This window comes from Moschus berezovskii, chromosome 25 (genome assembly GCF_049115385.1).
Source record: "Moschus berezovskii isolate FMDL1 chromosome 25, NW_MosBer_1.0, whole genome shotgun sequence".
Taxonomy (NCBI): domain Eukaryota; kingdom Metazoa; phylum Chordata; class Mammalia; order Artiodactyla; family Moschidae; genus Moschus; species Moschus berezovskii.
The window spans coordinates 9,775,978-9,791,879 of record NC_142484.1 but is presented as its reverse complement, the minus strand read 5'-3'; the positions used below and the strand labels follow the sequence as shown (position 1 = coordinate 9,791,879).

Here is a 15,902-nt window from a genome sequence, read left to right as displayed (position 1 = left end):
CCGATCGTTCTGTCGTCTTAGGGCTTGTTCGCTAGTCTCTTTCCCTTAGTTTATACATGCAGCCACTTCTTGAGGGAAAAAACGCCAGAAAGGAAGAAAGGAAATTCTTGAAACGTGAACTCCTGCTGGCAATTGTCTTTCTGGTTAGTCAACGAAAGGAGTTTCCAAACCCAAGGAATACAGTAACCCCAGGCCTCCTATTCACTCAAGCCTTCAACTTCTACCCAGCAACACACACTCTGACCTCGCCTTATTGGCCAGCTTGAATCGTCATCTGCAATTCTGATTGGTCTTCTATGATCTTGCAGATTTTTTTTTTTTTCAATTGGCGAAGCAGCCAAGGGTATTCCCCCCTCCCCCGTGGGTCCCCCGTGGGTTGGTCCGCAGGGAGGCTAGAGAGGCGGGGTCGTGTCTGTGGGATTCCTTTTCCCGGGCCGCTTCTGATTGGGCGCGTGGTGCAATGCGCGCGGCCCTTCAGACATCAAGCTCTCGGGAGGCTGGACCCTGCCCTCTCCGTGCTCCCCGCTTGTAAAGCAAACTTAGGCGAAGAGACTTCGGTTTTGGCCTGTTGCAGGGGGACGGGGAGCTGGCCGCTGGGCCTAAGGGGGCTTGCAGCTGGGCGGCGCTACGGCTGTGTCACCATCGGCCTGTGGTTGGGGTGAACGGACTGCGTTCACCTCGGTTCCCTAACTCCCGGGCCAGAAGTCAACAAATGCTGTCGAGTAAGAGCAAACAAAGAGCTGGGATGGAGGCAAGCCCCCTAGACCCTTTTTAGTAGTTATTCCCGCCTACTCCCTTCCGCTTCCGAGTCAGGGAGGTGTGTCCGAACGAAAGGAGGAATCAAGAGCCGCCGGCGTTGAGCCGCCGGCGTTGAGACGCCGGGCACGACTCCTTAGTTACGGCCTTATAGTTTTCGTGGGTTTTTTTCACCCGGCAGTCGCCGCTTTGGGAAATCAGTTAATCTCAGGCTTTGCTGTTCCCACATCTACTTCCTGATCAGATGCTTGCACTTCCAGAGATTAAAAAATAACTGCAGAGAAGAAAGGAAGGGGCTGTAGTAGAATCAAGCAATCATTCCCTGAGAGGCCTCCTGGAGAAGGAAAATTTCCTTGCTTTTTTAAGTCAGCTGCCAAAATTGGTTGTTTCGCTCCTATTCCTAGAGTTTCGGTTGTTCTTTCACGTCCCAATTCCTCAAGAGCTCTGGGCGACAGAATTATGGAGAAGCGCCTGCAGGAGGCTCAGCTGTACAAGGAGAAAGGGAACCAGTGTTACCGGGAAGGGAAGTACCGGGATGCTGTAAGTGGGTACCATCGAGCTCTGCTGCAGCTGCGGGGTCTGGATCCAAGTCTGCCCTCCCCGATACCTAATCTGGGACCTCAGGGCCCGGCCCTCACACCTGAACAAGAAAACCTACTGCACACCACCCAGACAGATTGCTACAACAACCTGGCTGGTAAGAACAGGGCCGACGGGAGGGTAGAGTGTCAAGGCCGGTACATGAAAGTTTGAGAATATTGGGAAAAACACTGACGGCTCTTCTCTCCTTATCTAGTTATTCTGACAGGAATTGCAATATAATTTCAATCTGTGGGGTTCTAATTGAGTTTCGTTGCTTCTCAGACTTCACTTGGAGAGTTTGATAAACACAACTTCTTGAACCTACCATGATCCCGATTTAATTAATAGGTCTGAGGTTTGTGAGTTGTGTGTACCAATGTGCGTTTCTATCAGACTCCTAGGTGGTGGCTAATAGGTTTAAGGAATTTTGCAGGACTTCCTCATGGCTCAGACGGTAAAGAGTCTGCCTGCAATGTGGGAGACGTGGATTCAATCCCTGGGTCGGGAGATCCCCTGGAGAAGGAAATGGCAACCCACCCCAGTATTCTTGCCTGGAAAATCCCATGGATGGAGGAGCCTGGAGGGCTCGCAAAGAGTTGGACACGATCGAGGAACTAACACACATAGAGAAAATACAACCTGATACTGAGCTCAGCTTGTTTGTACACTGGTACTGAATCATCTCAGAGACAGAGTTTTGGGTGAAGTAGAAAAGAATAGTTCTATTGTTTTGCCAGGCAAAGGGGAACACAGCAGGCTCCTGCCCTCAAAACCATGAGTCCCCACCTGGGGAAGATACTGTGAGGTTTTATATTAACTGTCCAAAGAATGTAATCATCTCATGGACGTTTTTTCTAATGGGTTGGTGGTGAGGTGACCTTCTGGTTCCTGGTTCAGCTGGTCTGGGGTCTACACTGCTCCTGGGTGGCATACCATCGTTAATTGTTAACTTCTCCCACCCGGAGGTGGTTTCTGTATCCACAAAATAGCTTAAGTTGTTGTTGAGATTGTCTGTTGTTGGGGAAACAGGACCTTGCCTCAAGGCTGCTCTCCACCTTTTCTCCTTGGTCTCCCAACCCCACCCTTCCCTAATTAACAATTGCTTGAATCTGCCCTTCAGAACTCGGGGAAGGTCATGGAGGCTGAATGCAGATCCTATAATCAAAGAAATGGCAGACACAAAAAGCCCTTGTGCCCAGGAGCCCCAAAGGACCCTGCACAGTATCAAACCTGTGTTCAGACCGTTGTTTCTTTAATATTTAAAATTTAGGAAAGAAGGCACTTGCTTCAGCTGGTGGTGTAAGTCATCCATCGTAGATGTTTTGAATAGCTTTTTCTCATTTTCCTCCTTCCCATATAAAGCAGCTAGATGATATAACTTGTACCTTCCATATCCAGCTGGCCTTGCATGGAGAAATAAAGTCCAGAGTTAGTATCACTAGTATTAATCTGTTGAAAGAAAGGAGACTTCTGAAGTCTGTTCTGTGGCAGGCAAAGTAACCCCAGAGCTAATTAAGTTGTTTCGAAGTGTATACTTTGTAATCATTGTTTAAATTTTTTTCTTTTTTACTACCCTGGTTTGCAATGATTGGTGAAATTCTAGCTTTTTTACAGTGTGTGTCCAAAGCTATTCTTAGACTCAAGTAACAGTAATTATAGTAGCTACTATTTCAGTTCATTCAATAATTATTTTTTGAATAAATTAATATCTATTGATATACTGAGGATATTGCAGTGTAGTAAAACAGATAAAGAGCCCTGCTGTCATGGGGAGATGGATAATTAATAAAAGAGGTTAACTTGTGTATTAGATGATGTTGACTGAAAAAGATGCACAAGGAGAGAGTTGTGAGTTAAGTTTTACTTGGGGCAAAATGAGGACTGCAGCCCAGGAGACAGCACCTCAGACAGCTCCAAAAAAAAAAAAACTGATCCAAAGAGGCAGTGTGGCGAGGTCAGTATATAAGATCTTCGTGAAGGGGGAGTTCAATCTAAAGACATGTTCCACCTGTTTTCCTGGAGCACAAAGTGCCTCATTCTGAACCTCAGGGCGTGTCAAGGCCTACAGCTGCCATAGCCCAGGATTCAGCCTCCTGCTGTTGGCAAGCATAGTTTGTAGTTGACAAAGATGATAAGTAATATGGAAAAGGATAAAGCAGAAAATGGGTGTATGGACTTCCCTGGCAGTCCAGTCGTTAGGACGCCACGCTTCTAAAGCAGAGGGTGCCAGTTCAATCCCTGGTGGAAAAACAAAGATCCCACATGCAGTGTGGCATAGCCAAAAGAAAGAAAATGGGAATAGTGAGTGCCATAGGCATGGTAGTGGTCAGGGAAGGCTCATTAAGGTGACATTTATGAAATGCCATGTATAAGCCCTTGATACACATATACATATAAACCTTAAGTATCACAGCAATCCTTTGAGGTAAATTTAAGGAACATCTAGTAAGTGGTGGAACTGAAATTAAATCTGGCAAGTCCAATTTTTTTGTGGCTGTGCTGGGTCTTTGTTGCTGCGAGGGCTTCTCTCTAGTTTGGCGAGCGGGGGCCACTCTAGTTGAGGTGCTTGGGCTTCTCATTGGGGCGGTTTCTCTTGTTGTGGCTCGTGGGCCCTAGGTCACAAGCTCAATAGTTGTGAGACATGGGCTTAACTTGTTCTCTGGCATGTGGCATCTTCCCAGGTCAGGGATCGAGCCCATGTCTCCTGTATTGGCTGGTGGATTCTTTACCACTGAGCCACCAGGGCAGCCTCTGTACTTAAGTTCTTGTTGCAGAATACTGTATATTAGAGAATAGAATACACCTTGGGGAATTGGTCAGAAATCAAGGAAATGAGATACATACTCATCTTGACTGTCCAGGTAGACCTGAAGCCAGAGACTGTGGCTTATCCATCTGTCGACCCTCTGCTTGGAGGTGCTTAGTAGATGTTTCCTAAAGGCTCACTAAAATTAAGAAATTTCACTTACATGAGAGTGAAATTTACGTGTTGGGCAGTTTATTTATAGTACCTCTCATCTTCACAAAAATTCTGCATGGTAGTAATGATTTTCCCCACTTCACAGATAAGGAAATCAGACCTCATCGCTAAAACCCTCCAATGGCATCTTATTATACTTAGGAAAATATTCAAACTCTGACCTTTACCTGCACAACCTGACATCATCTGGCTCCTCCACAGACTGAATTCACAAAGCACACACCCACCTTCCAGCTTGGTAGGATCTCTTCTCTTGGCTAGAATGCCCCGTCCCTTGAATGACCCTTGTCATTCAGATCTTGGCCCAAAAGTCACTTTCTCAGGGACGCCTTCTGTAATCAAGGATCACTCTGACCTCATTCAGTCTCTGTCCCAGTACAGGTTCCACAAATTTTCTGTTTTCCACTAATAAAGAAGTGAATTTGTTAGTGTGTTCCTCCTCCCTGGGAATTAGGATACAAGCTCTAATCACTCACCAGGGTGTCTGTCTTGTTCCTCTTTTTCTCCTGCTCCTACCTCCACCTAGCACATGGTCATTACCCCAGAACTAGTTGTAGGATGAACGATGGGTTACCTTACGGTAACCTGTCAGTGATGGGTTAGTTGAACGCCGGGGAATACCTAAGTGTGAACCATATGGCCACTTGGTGGGGATGTTGTAGAAGGGATGCAGACATCAGCCCTGATACTCCTTCCTTCCCAGCACATGATTTAATAATGCTGTGCATAATTCCCACAGTTGTTAAACAGGAAATGCATTTCCCTTCTTAATTACGGAAAGACTGAACATTGGCTCCTACACAGGTTTGTGTTTTGAGGTCCCGTCCTTTTCTCCAAGGAATTTGTGAGATAATATATCATCATGGAGAAGGGTAATTTTTGAGTTAGTCTTTGGTTCAGATTTCTTACTCATTCCACCTAGAAGCTGTGGGATCCTAGACAAGTTACTTTACCTTTGTGAACCTTGATTTCTTCATCCATTAAATAGAGATGCTAACACATACTGACTTCAGAGGGTGGGTGAGAAGATTAAAGCAGCCCCTGGCACAGTGCTTACTGTTTATTCACACTATTAATGGCAGTGGTTGTTGTTACTAGGACTTCAGGACAAGGATTGTGGTGAAATGGGAGAGTCAAGATAGAGAGCCTTGGATAGAAGAGAGACTATGAAGAGCTTTAAATAACTTCTTTTTTCGCCACGTGGCATGCCAGGTCCCGTTCCCAAGCAAGGATCAAACCCCTGCCCTCCAAGAGTTCCAACCACTGGAGCACCAGGGAAGTCCCCATAAATTTAATGTATAGTCTAATCAACTTTTAAAAAATTTAATTAATACGGCTGTGCAGGCTTTTCTCCAGGTGTGGTACCTCAGGCTTCTCTGTTGGGTGGCTTTTCTTGTTGCAGAGCACAGATTCTAGGGCACTCGGGCTTCAGTAGTTGCGGTGGGTGGGCTCAGCAGTTGAGCTCCCAGGCTCTGGAGCACAGGCTTAGTAGTGGTGGCACAGGGCTTAGTGTCTCTGTGGCACGTGAGATCTTTCCGGATCAGGGATCGAACCCGTGTCTCCTGCATCGGCAGGCGGATTCCTAACTACTGGACCATGAGGGAAGCCCTAGTCTTATCATCTTTTATAGCTGGGCCTGACCCACGCTAGGTATTGGATTGGCCAAAAAGTTCTAGTTTTTCCGTAACATCTTACAGAAAAACCCAGACAAACTTTTTGGCCAGCCCAACACGCAATGGACATTTGATAGATAGTGAAGTAGACTGTGAGGTATGGAAAACTTGTATTCGCTGCTGTATCCCCAGTGGCTGGAATAATGTCTGGCACACGGTGGACACGTATTTGTTGGGTGAGTGAATGTTGTTGATAGCATCGTGGATTTGGTGCTGCCTTGCGTTGGGCAACGGAACATCATGTAATAAGGTCCTCTTCTCTCTTCCTTCCACTTGCTGCCATTAGCCTGCCTCCTTCAGATGGAACCAGTAAACTATGAACGAGTGAAAGAGTACAGCCAGAAAGTCCTGGAGCGGCAGCCTGATAACGCGAAGGCCTTGTATCGGGCTGGGGTGGCCTTTTTCCACCTGCAGGACTATGAGCAGGCCCGGCACTACCTCATGGCCGCTGTCAACAGGAAGCCAAAAGGTGAGAGAAGGGGGCTGGAGTGGGAAGTACAAAAAATCATCCCACTGAGGTAGTATCTGTGGGAGAGGATTTTAGTTCATTTTTCAATGTATTGAATTGTGAAAATAGGTTATAATATATTCACACAGTCAGTATTCAAAAAGTATAAAAAGATATATGACGATGTATGACAAACAGGCCTTCTACTCATGAATTCCAAGTTTCAGTTCCTAAATGGAGACTAAAATAGGATCTAGATTCCAGTGAACAAACTTGATAATCCTTGTTTCTACCAGTTCTCCAGCTGAGGTCTGGCTTTTGCATGACTATCCATTTATCCTTTAGCTCAGCTCACCCCAGGTATGACCTAGAAGAAGGACAGGCCTCCTGAGAATTTGAGGCTGTTTCCAAGGCAAAAAGGATATCGTCAAGAGAATGATAAACTTGTTCCTTTGTTGGTGGTTCAGCTCTGAAAATGATCTCCTATTTTGCATTATGGCTTAGAGCAGCTACTGAACTAAGAGGGTCCCCAAATGTAAAATAACTCAGCAGAACCACTCTAATTGAATGGAAAAGTCATTAAAGTGTTAGTTACCCCAGTCTCTTGCGTTGCAGGCAGATTCTTTACCATCTGAGCCACCAGGGAAGCCCGGAAAAGTCATTATGAATTAATAAAGACATAAAATATGAAACATTGCTCATGTTTCTTACCTTCAAGTACACAGATTAACTGCCACCCATATATAGTAGGTTTAGAGGCTGTGCTCTTAAAATTACTGTTTCTCCCAGCTCCTTTTCATTATTAAGTTAGAAACCAGCCCAGCCTTGTACGATAATTTTTTTAAAATGCATATTTATTTATTTGACTGCATCAGGGTTTATTGCCACATGTGACCTCTCTGGTTGTGGCACAGGGTCTTGGTTGCCCCACGTTGTTGGCACTGGAAGGTAGATTCTTAACCACTGGACCACCAGGGAAGTCCCTGTACAAGATTCTTTAGAAATTAAAAGTGATATTAATGAATGAAATGTTCTGTTGCATAGAATAGTTGTGATGTACGCAGATCTTAGAAATTTTAAGAAATGGAAGCGTGTTCACAGTCCTCTCCTGCGGGGAGGTACAATTACGGGTCTGTCTCTGATTGCCTCCTTTGTCCTCTTCTAAGATGCCAATGTCCGGAGGTACCTTCAGCGGACACAGTTGGAACTCAGCAGCTACCATCGGAAAGAGAAGCAGCTCTACCTGGGCATGTTTGGTTAAAAGAAGAGAGATACCCCCTCCACTTGAACTTAGATGAAGCATTAGAGACCCATCAAAGGGAAACCTGAGCCTCAGCAAGAGAAATTAACCCCACACCTCTGACTGAGGTGAACTTCTGTTTTGTTTCTAGTACTGCACAAACTCTTCTATCACTTACATAGTCTGTGTTTTTGTTTGTCCATCTTTCTATCTATATGGCTTTTAATATATGGTATTGTATATCAGAAACATTTGCCTTGAGAAATACAACCAGAAAACACTCATCAGCTATAGGTGGATTAATCATAGCTCTGGCATAGATTTTGATGATAGATGTTGGTCGATGTCATATACAAAGGAGAAGGCTTAGCAGAAGATGAAGTAATAAGGACAGGAAGAGAGGAGTTTTTTTCCTTCGTTTCCTCAGATTCCTAAAGCCAAAATGGGAGGCCCTTACACAGGTCACAAACTGGCAAATATATACTGTGAAACTAGACAATTATATATTGAACCCACATGCTTCAAAATGAAAGATTTAAAAGTAACTACTTGATTAATTCCTTTTCCTTAATGTTCCACATACACTGAGATTCTTTATCCTCCACAAAAGTATATAGTTCCTCGTTTCTCTTGATGTATTGTTCACACTCAGATCATTAATATAGTATACCTATTTATTTTTTTATTAAACCCTTCTATCTTAAAACCCCCGGAGTCAAGCATCTAAGTATATATTTTATAACCTTTCAAAAGACCTCATGCCAGAAAACTCGTTAACACTTTAATTTTTAATAGGTGCATACCTATAGCGTGCTCATTTCTCTAAGAAAGGAAAGACAGTTTACCAAGTCTTCTAGAAACAATACACTAAAGAGCAGGATAGATCTGTTTTTTACCTGTCACCTTGTATTTTGTAAGAACTCCAGGCTGCAGATCTGGTACAACCATGGCTCAGTAGGAGGCTTCCTCAACCAGGAGCGCCTTTATCACTCTGCACACGTATTCTAATGTCCACAATGTATGAGTTGTACAGAGTAGACGAGACCATAATAGCCCTGCCTCTGTATTTATGAATGAAAGTAATAAGTATATGTCATTAGCCATCATATAAACACAGTTTACAGACAAAAACTTCTTGGTCTTGCCAAGTGTACACGAGCTCTTCTCAATCAGTAGTGTGTCTCTCTTTTGATGAACTAGGCTCTTCTTTGTATCTCCCTGTGCTCTTAAATAGTACAACCATCAGCTTATAACAAAAAGCCTTTATACCAAATAGTCTTTTAAGTCCAAGGACGCAACTAACAAAAGAGGAATATTTTATTCCTCTTCTAAGCTTCTTAAATTTCTAAACCTAGGCTGTTGCCAAATTATGTCATGGTTGTGTGTTATCTTTGTTTGGGGCTGGTTTTGCTTTCTGATTTTCTTTTTTTTCCCCCCAAGACTTGATGTTACAGTAAGCTATGTTCTGTATCAATGAGGAAAAAATAAAGCTGATATTTAAAAATGTAGATGTGTATTGCAGTAATTTTTTTTTTTTAGCATTACTAAGAGACAAAGTGGTCGGACTTACATTTTGGTCTTTAATTTGAAGGCCAGCTCTAACAAAGATGTTAATGAATGGGAAAGTGGACAAAGGTAGGCAGTCAGATGTGGGTTTGGAGGAGGCCTGCCCAGCCCACATCCTGAAGGAATCAAGTAGCTAAATCTGTGTACTCAGAAGTTTGTAGAGGGGGAAGCAGTGCACCTTACTGGTCCTTAAGGGTTTCCACACAGGATTTGAGGGTTTGATTGAAGAGAAAGCATTCATGGTGATGTGAAGATTCGTACTTCAGCACATAAGGAACAATTAAGAATGGTGTTTCCGCCAAACCGATACCCACCATCTTTACAATTTTGCCAAAATAACACACCTATATTAGTTTTTAGTCAACATTTTATTTAAATATATATTTTGAAAGGAATTTTTGGACAGAGGGACATGTTAAATGATACCATGGGAAGGTAATCAGCAAACCGCAGACTGAAACCATAAGATGCAAAAACCAATTTCTGCAATAAACTGCAAGGAAAAGGAGAGGGGATTCTATATAAAAAGAGATTTGAGACACATCAACCAAATAAATACGGCTCTACTTTGGATTCTTATTTGAGGAAAACTAAAAGTTTATGAGACTGAAATAATGAAAAAAAAATTATATAGGTCTCCTCCAAAGTCCTGGCACAGAGCTCCTAAAACCCTTAGAATTTGGATTCTGATTTGAAAAAAAAAAAAGTTTATGGGACAATCAGGAAGCTCTGAACAAGAATTATCAGTTTTGTTGGGTGTGATCATAGTGGTTGTTGTTTAGTCATTCAGATAACCATCGTGTCCGACTCTGACACCATGGACTGTATCCCACCAGGCTCCTCTGTCCATGGGGATTTTCCAGGCAAGATTACGGGAAAGGGTTGCCATTTCCTTCTCCAGGGGAACTTCCTGACCCAGGTGATCATGGTATTTGGTCTTGTTTTTGTTCTTCTTTAAAAGTCCTTTTAGAGATGGCATGCTGAAATTGCTTACTGATAAAATTGAGGTGGGGACTTTAGAGCACTTTATATCATTTACCCAAAAAAACAAAACAACCAACCAACCATAAAAATAAGTGTTAGTATATATCCAAGTAAATCATCTTTGGAATCACTGGCTTTGGAGAAAATGAAATCAAATGTGAAGGGCTAAATGGTGAGCATTGTGAAGCTAATGGCAAGTGAAGGCATATGCTTATAAAATAGCCAGTTAAGAAAAGAAGTGAAATCCTAAACTAGAAATATGTTTCTAAACCTGGAGAGCAAAGGGTGGTTATCTGAAAACTAAATCAGCTTGAAGCTCAAAAGCAAGTAACTTCTTGGGGTTAAACTCTTAGTAGCTCGGGGCCTGACCCATCCCACCATCGGAGGCCGATTTTGGCTCAGTAGAAGTAATCATTAGTGATTAGGGTTGCCCAACAGTTAAATACATTTCCTTTGGGGATAGTGAGTTCTCTTTCAAGCAGAGGTTCAACACTTGGCAAAAGGAGGATCCAGTGTTGGACTAGAGGTTCGATGAGCTGACCTATGGTTCCTTGAATCCACGGATGTATTGATCACACCTCTACGGACAGGCATAAACTGTTCTTGGGGTCCAGCAGATGGATAAAGAGAGGCAACTGTGGCTGTAAGTGTGTTGGCTGCTGCTTTAAATGTCTTACAAATTCCTAGCTGCCACCTCCAATGAAGAAAGCATTCCATGCTGGGAACTAAAAGTAAATGCTCTTCAGGAGAATGTCACCAAGTAACAGATCCTCTTTAGTTTGTATTGCACTTGGCCAAGACAGTAACAATGGTTCCTGTGTCCCCCAGATGTCCAGAGAAATTATATACATGATATATACATATACACATATTATGCCTTGCTTTTAGGAACCATTCTGAGGCAATCGATTTCTCCACCCCACCGCCCACCCCCAGCCCCATGTCTTTTAAAAAAATTGACAGATAGTTCACAATCATAAAGTTCACTCTTTTAAAGGCAACTGATTCTTATAGGCAGTTTGATGTGATAGTTACTCTAGGAAAGACTTTGGAAAAGGTGCTCCACTCAGCTAAAATAGCTCTTACTGGGTTTATGTACATCTTGCCTTGTTTCACCAAGGAGTTAAGGCAGTAATGTATTTGCATAAATAAAATTAGGCATTTGAAAGATAAAAAGGTTATTCCAACACAAGGAAAACGAAAGGCATGGAATTTACTCCCAACCTTGGAAATGTTAAGCATCAACTTTTGCTCCCCACAATGCACCAGGTAAGGAACTTTCTTTGACCAAATATTTGCTCAGCTCTGTCTCCTTCCTATGACTCAAAAACAGTAGCTTACTAGTAAGAGTTCACAGTGCTGAATGTAACAAATCCAAACAGAGGAGAAATTCAGCAAATTCATATTTTCATCTTCTAAATATTCCTTCCTGCTTTTTTTGCACTCAGTTCCTTATGTGTCAAAGAGAAAGGGTTTGTGGGGAGCCCTCTGGTCCATCGTACAAACACCACTCTACCACAGGCAGGGGCAGACCCTTCTCTTGCATTTCTATAGAATGCTTTATCCTCCATGCCACATCAACACCCCAAGTTTCCATTTCTTTGCTATCTCTATTGCCAGTAACCACCTGTGTGATCACAGATGAGTGATATGACCCGTCCAGGCGATCATCACACCTTCTAAGTGAGAAAGTTGGACTAGATGATCTCTGAGGTTCTCTTCCAGTGTTTCTTGCTTTAGTTTTCCCAAGTACCCATCATTTCCATTTCACAGGCCCTCAACCTCCCCACACACACCTACCACCACAGTACTGTTTCCTGCCTTCCAGTTTGTCATCTTCAGAGACCTTAATCCACATATAAGACGCAGGCCAAAATTTCAAGTCATTGATACCGTACTTGTCGTTGAAACAGTCAAGCAAATCTTTCTACATGGAAAGCAGACAGAAAGGGGTAAGGCAACAAAACCAAACACTCGAAACAACTTCTAGTTCAAAGTTAACCATCTTCAACAAATTTTAAACCAGCATGAAGTCATAAGCCAGGGTTCAAATTCTGGACTGCGCCTTAACTAGCTCTGTGACCTTGAACAAGTTAATGTAGATTGTCCAGTCTCAAGTTTCCTTGTCTGTGGGAAAAAAAAGTGGGGAGAGGGATAATACCTCAAAAAGCTGTTGAGGATTAAATGAGTATTTGAAGTCCCCAATACAGCCCAGGACACAGGAGCTCAAATACAACAATAAACCATGCTGCTGCTGCTGCTGCTAAGTCACTTCAGTCGTGTAGGACTCTGTGCGACCCCATAGACGGCAGCCCACCAGGCTTCCCCGTCCCTGGGATTCTCCAGGCAAGAACACTGGAGTGGGTTGCCATTTCCTTCTCCAATGCGTGAAAGTGAAAGTGAAGTCGCTCAGTAATGTCCGACTCCTAGCGACCCCATGGACTGCAGCCTACCAGGCTCCTCCGTCAGTGGGATTTTCCAGGCAAGAGTACTGGAGTGGGTTGCCATTGCCTTCTCCCATAATAAACCATAATTGTGTAAAATAACCTAATTTGTATATTTTTCCTAAGTAAAGTCTACACTACCCTTACCCTTACTCCTTAGCTCACTTTTTTCCTCCTAAGCAACCTGACCCCTACCCCAAATGCAGGTGTCAGATTCCTAAAAAGTCTGGAGGAAAGCTATGAAAAATCAGGAGGCATGCAGGTTTGTGGAAGAAACCAGCCAACTGGTTCAGAGAAAGACTTTCACTGCCAGCTTTATGGTCCAAAATGCAGAGTGAGAAGCGATTACATCTCAGGAAAATTCCAAGTGCGGCGAGGAGCTGCCTGAGGTGCAATACCCATAAAGTCCTCTCTGTCTGGGAAAAGAAAAGGGTAGGAACCTTCAGCCTGGGCAGAATCTTCATTCCGTCCCCCGCAGAGGAAATCAAGCACTTCCACCTTCCGTGCTGCCCCCTGGTGGCGGCAAGAGCAGGCCTGGCATCGGCGCATGCTCTCCCAGATGTTAGTTTTTGGAGCCAAGTACAAAATCTTTGGGTGGCCCTCCAGAACTGCTGTTCTGTCTGTCTGTAGTCGGGGAGCCAGGGAGGGGCTGCGCTCCCAGGACGGGGCCAGCCTCTGGATCCGGTTTGCTGCGTTTGGCCAGGTCCTCATTGTGAGCCTTGCGGATGTGGCGGTACAGGTCCCCTGACTGCGTGTAGCTGCGCAGGCAGTAGCGGCACTCGTAGGGTCGCTCCCGCGTGTGCACTGTGGCGTGCCGCCGCAGTGTGTATGAGCATGAGAAGGTCTTCCCGCATGTCTTGCAAGTAGGAACATCCTCAGTAAAACCCCCAAAGCTTCCTGGGGCTGCTTCATACTCAGAAGGCAGGTAGAGTGGCTCATGCAGGGCGGGTGGAGCAGGCAGGGGCGAGGTCACCAGTCCTCGATGATACTGCCCTGGACCTGGCAGCAAATGGTAGGGTAGGTGCGGATCTGGCGGCAGGAAGTGGTCACTGGGCCCCACCTCCTCCAGTCCTGCTGCCCGTGGCTCCTCAAAGGCCTCTGGCTGTGGGGGCTGTCCACCATACATGGCTCCTCCAGGAGGGAAGAGTCCCTCAGGACCTCGAGGCTGTTCCTCTGACACGTCAGGTTCCTCATCAGAAATCACAATTGCTTCTACTTTCACTTGTACCAGCTCAGCTTCCGCGGGGGCTGGAGCCTCGGATGGAACTGGGACTGTACCTGAAGTTGGGGGATAGAAGCCTTGCAATGGTCCTCCAGTTGCCCTCGGTTCTGCCACCCTCAGGCTCTCAGAACCCACATCAAGGGGAGTCAGTGGCTCCACTGAAACTGTTGGGAGGCCCGCAGAGAAGTAGTTTGCAGGGTTGGTCTCTGTGGAACTGCTGGGGCTGGCAAGAGAGACATCAGCCACTGGTAGAGGAGGTGCCCGCAGATGCGATGACTCAACCTCCACGCCAGGCTGTGTAGTGTCAGCCCCAGCTGGCATCGGTGGCTCATCTGGAGGACAGACGGGTGAGGGAACTGCAGAGCCTTTCCATTCCCCTTTGCCCCAGTGCCCTGATGTCTCTGCTGATGCCAATGAAGGCTGGGAACCACGGGAAGTGCTGGACAAAAACTCCAAATTAGGGGGTTGTGAGTTGGTTTCTTCTTCCTTCTTGGTACTATCCGCCTCTGCCAGGCCCCTAGCTTGCAGCCGCCGCTTACACACCTTGACAATATCATTCATGTGCAAGTAGCTGGCAGCCGCCAGCACATCCTCCACAGGGGTATCGCCCCTCAGGACCAGCTGGCCAGCATACATAAAGTCCAGAAGCAGTCCAAAGGCCGGGGCTGTGACAATCTCGTTGTGGATACACACCAGATCCCTCTTGTCCAGTTCCCGCTCTTTGTAGAAAAGCTGGAAAAACGGGCTGCAGGAGGCCAGCACAGCCCGATGGGCCAAGAACTGGGTACTACCCACCATCACGGTGCAATCACAAAGGAAACCCTGGGACCGCTGTTCTCGGAGGCTCTGCAGCAGCTGCTGGCTGTGTTCTGGGAACTCCATAGCACTCCACAAAGGGAAAGGGACCCTAGGAAGATCCTCTCCAGTGGTTCCCTAGGAAGAGAGTTAAGTGGGTTAGGGCAGGTAACCTCCCTGTAAACCTTAACGTCAGCTCGGAGCTATTACTTGCCACCCCAAAGCCTCTGGCAGCAGCATCCCACCCCAAGATGCTCCCTTAAATTACTACCCTTCTTTCTCCCAGGTCACACCCCGTGGTCTACTTTTAGCCCCGCCCCTCGGCCTAACCTTATCAACAGGCCCCGCCTCGTTCACAAGGCCCCTCCCCGGAAGTCCCGCCCCTTAGGTATCCTCCGCTTCCTCGATGCCCACCCGGTAGCTTCCAGCACCTCCTCCAACTAGAGTCTCGACCCCAGGCCTTCTCGGGCAATACCTCTTCGCCCTACTCCGGGAACTCCCAGAGCCTCTCTCGAATTCCGGGGGCTAAGTCCAAGGGTGGGAACTAGCAGAGAAAGCTGACCCTCACCCACCAGCGAGCAGCCACCGGGAGAGCTCCGCCCCTTCCCGCCTTCTTAGTTTTAATTGGCTCAAATTTGTCTTCCCTCGTCTCGGATTGGTTCACTCTCTACTAACCGGTTCCCCCGACTCAGGGCGGCGTCTCCAAGTGGGTGTTGGTGGCAGTTGCTCAGGAAGCTAGGCGCCCGATTGGTTACCGCTGCTGTCCTAAACTTTTTCCTCTCGTCCCGCCTTCTTTGCCTCGGAGCCCTTGAGATTGGCTGAGCTTCTCCATCTACCTGAGGCTGTGGGAGGGCCGGGACCTGTGGCAGTGGAGCGCGACGCCCTCGAGGCGGGGCTCGAGGCCTGCCACAGCGCAGAGCGTTGTGTCTCAGTGGGCAGCATGTCACCCCGGCTGCTGAGTGTCCAGGCAAAGGAGAACCAACAAACTGGTACCCGGGAGGTCCGGGATTTAGACTCGGCTCTGCCTAACCGTGAACGATGGCTCCACCTCTCTAATCTGCAGCTGTCTCTTGAAGGTCTCTTCCTCCCTGAAAAACTCGAAGATGCCCTACTGCCGTACTCCCCGCAGTCTGATAGTTCCTGGCTCCTGGCTTGGCGGTGGTGGTTTCAGAGAACTAGCAGCTGTGTGGATTGGAGTGTCCCTAGCCTGAA

At 46.0% G+C, this 15,902-nt stretch overlaps 2 protein-coding genes across 3 annotated transcripts; one reads left to right on the top strand and one right to left on the bottom strand.

The window, feature by feature from the left end:
• Positions 1-422: 422 nt before the first annotated feature.
• TTC9C (tetratricopeptide repeat domain 9C) lies at positions 423-9,178 on the top strand. 2 transcript variants are annotated; one of them, XM_055415722.2, is made up of 4 exons: positions 423-722; positions 1,161-1,453; positions 6,278-6,460; positions 7,606-9,178. In XM_055415722.2, exons 2-4 carry the CDS (start codon positions 1,216-1,218, stop codon positions 7,698-7,700), a joined length of 516 nt encoding a protein of 171 aa, XP_055271697.1. In that variant the 5' UTR covers positions 423-722; positions 1,161-1,215; the 3' UTR covers positions 7,701-9,178. The 2 variants fall into 2 exon arrangements, with proteins under 2 accessions (XP_055271697.1, XP_055271698.1); XM_055415723.2 differs by lacking the exon at positions 423-722 and having other exon boundaries at positions 865-1,453.
• Positions 9,179-13,098: 3,920 nt separating this feature from the next.
• On the bottom strand, positions 13,099-15,289 carry ZBTB3 (zinc finger and BTB domain containing 3). The gene is made up of 2 exons (XM_055415709.2): positions 15,166-15,289; positions 13,099-14,828 (listed from the first exon to the last, which is right to left on the bottom strand). The coding sequence occupies exon 2, from the start codon at positions 14,775-14,777 to the stop codon at positions 13,236-13,238; it is 1,542 nt and encodes a 513-aa protein (XP_055271684.2). The 5' UTR covers positions 14,778-14,828; positions 15,166-15,289; the 3' UTR covers positions 13,099-13,235.
• Positions 15,290-15,902: the final 613 nt, after the last annotated feature.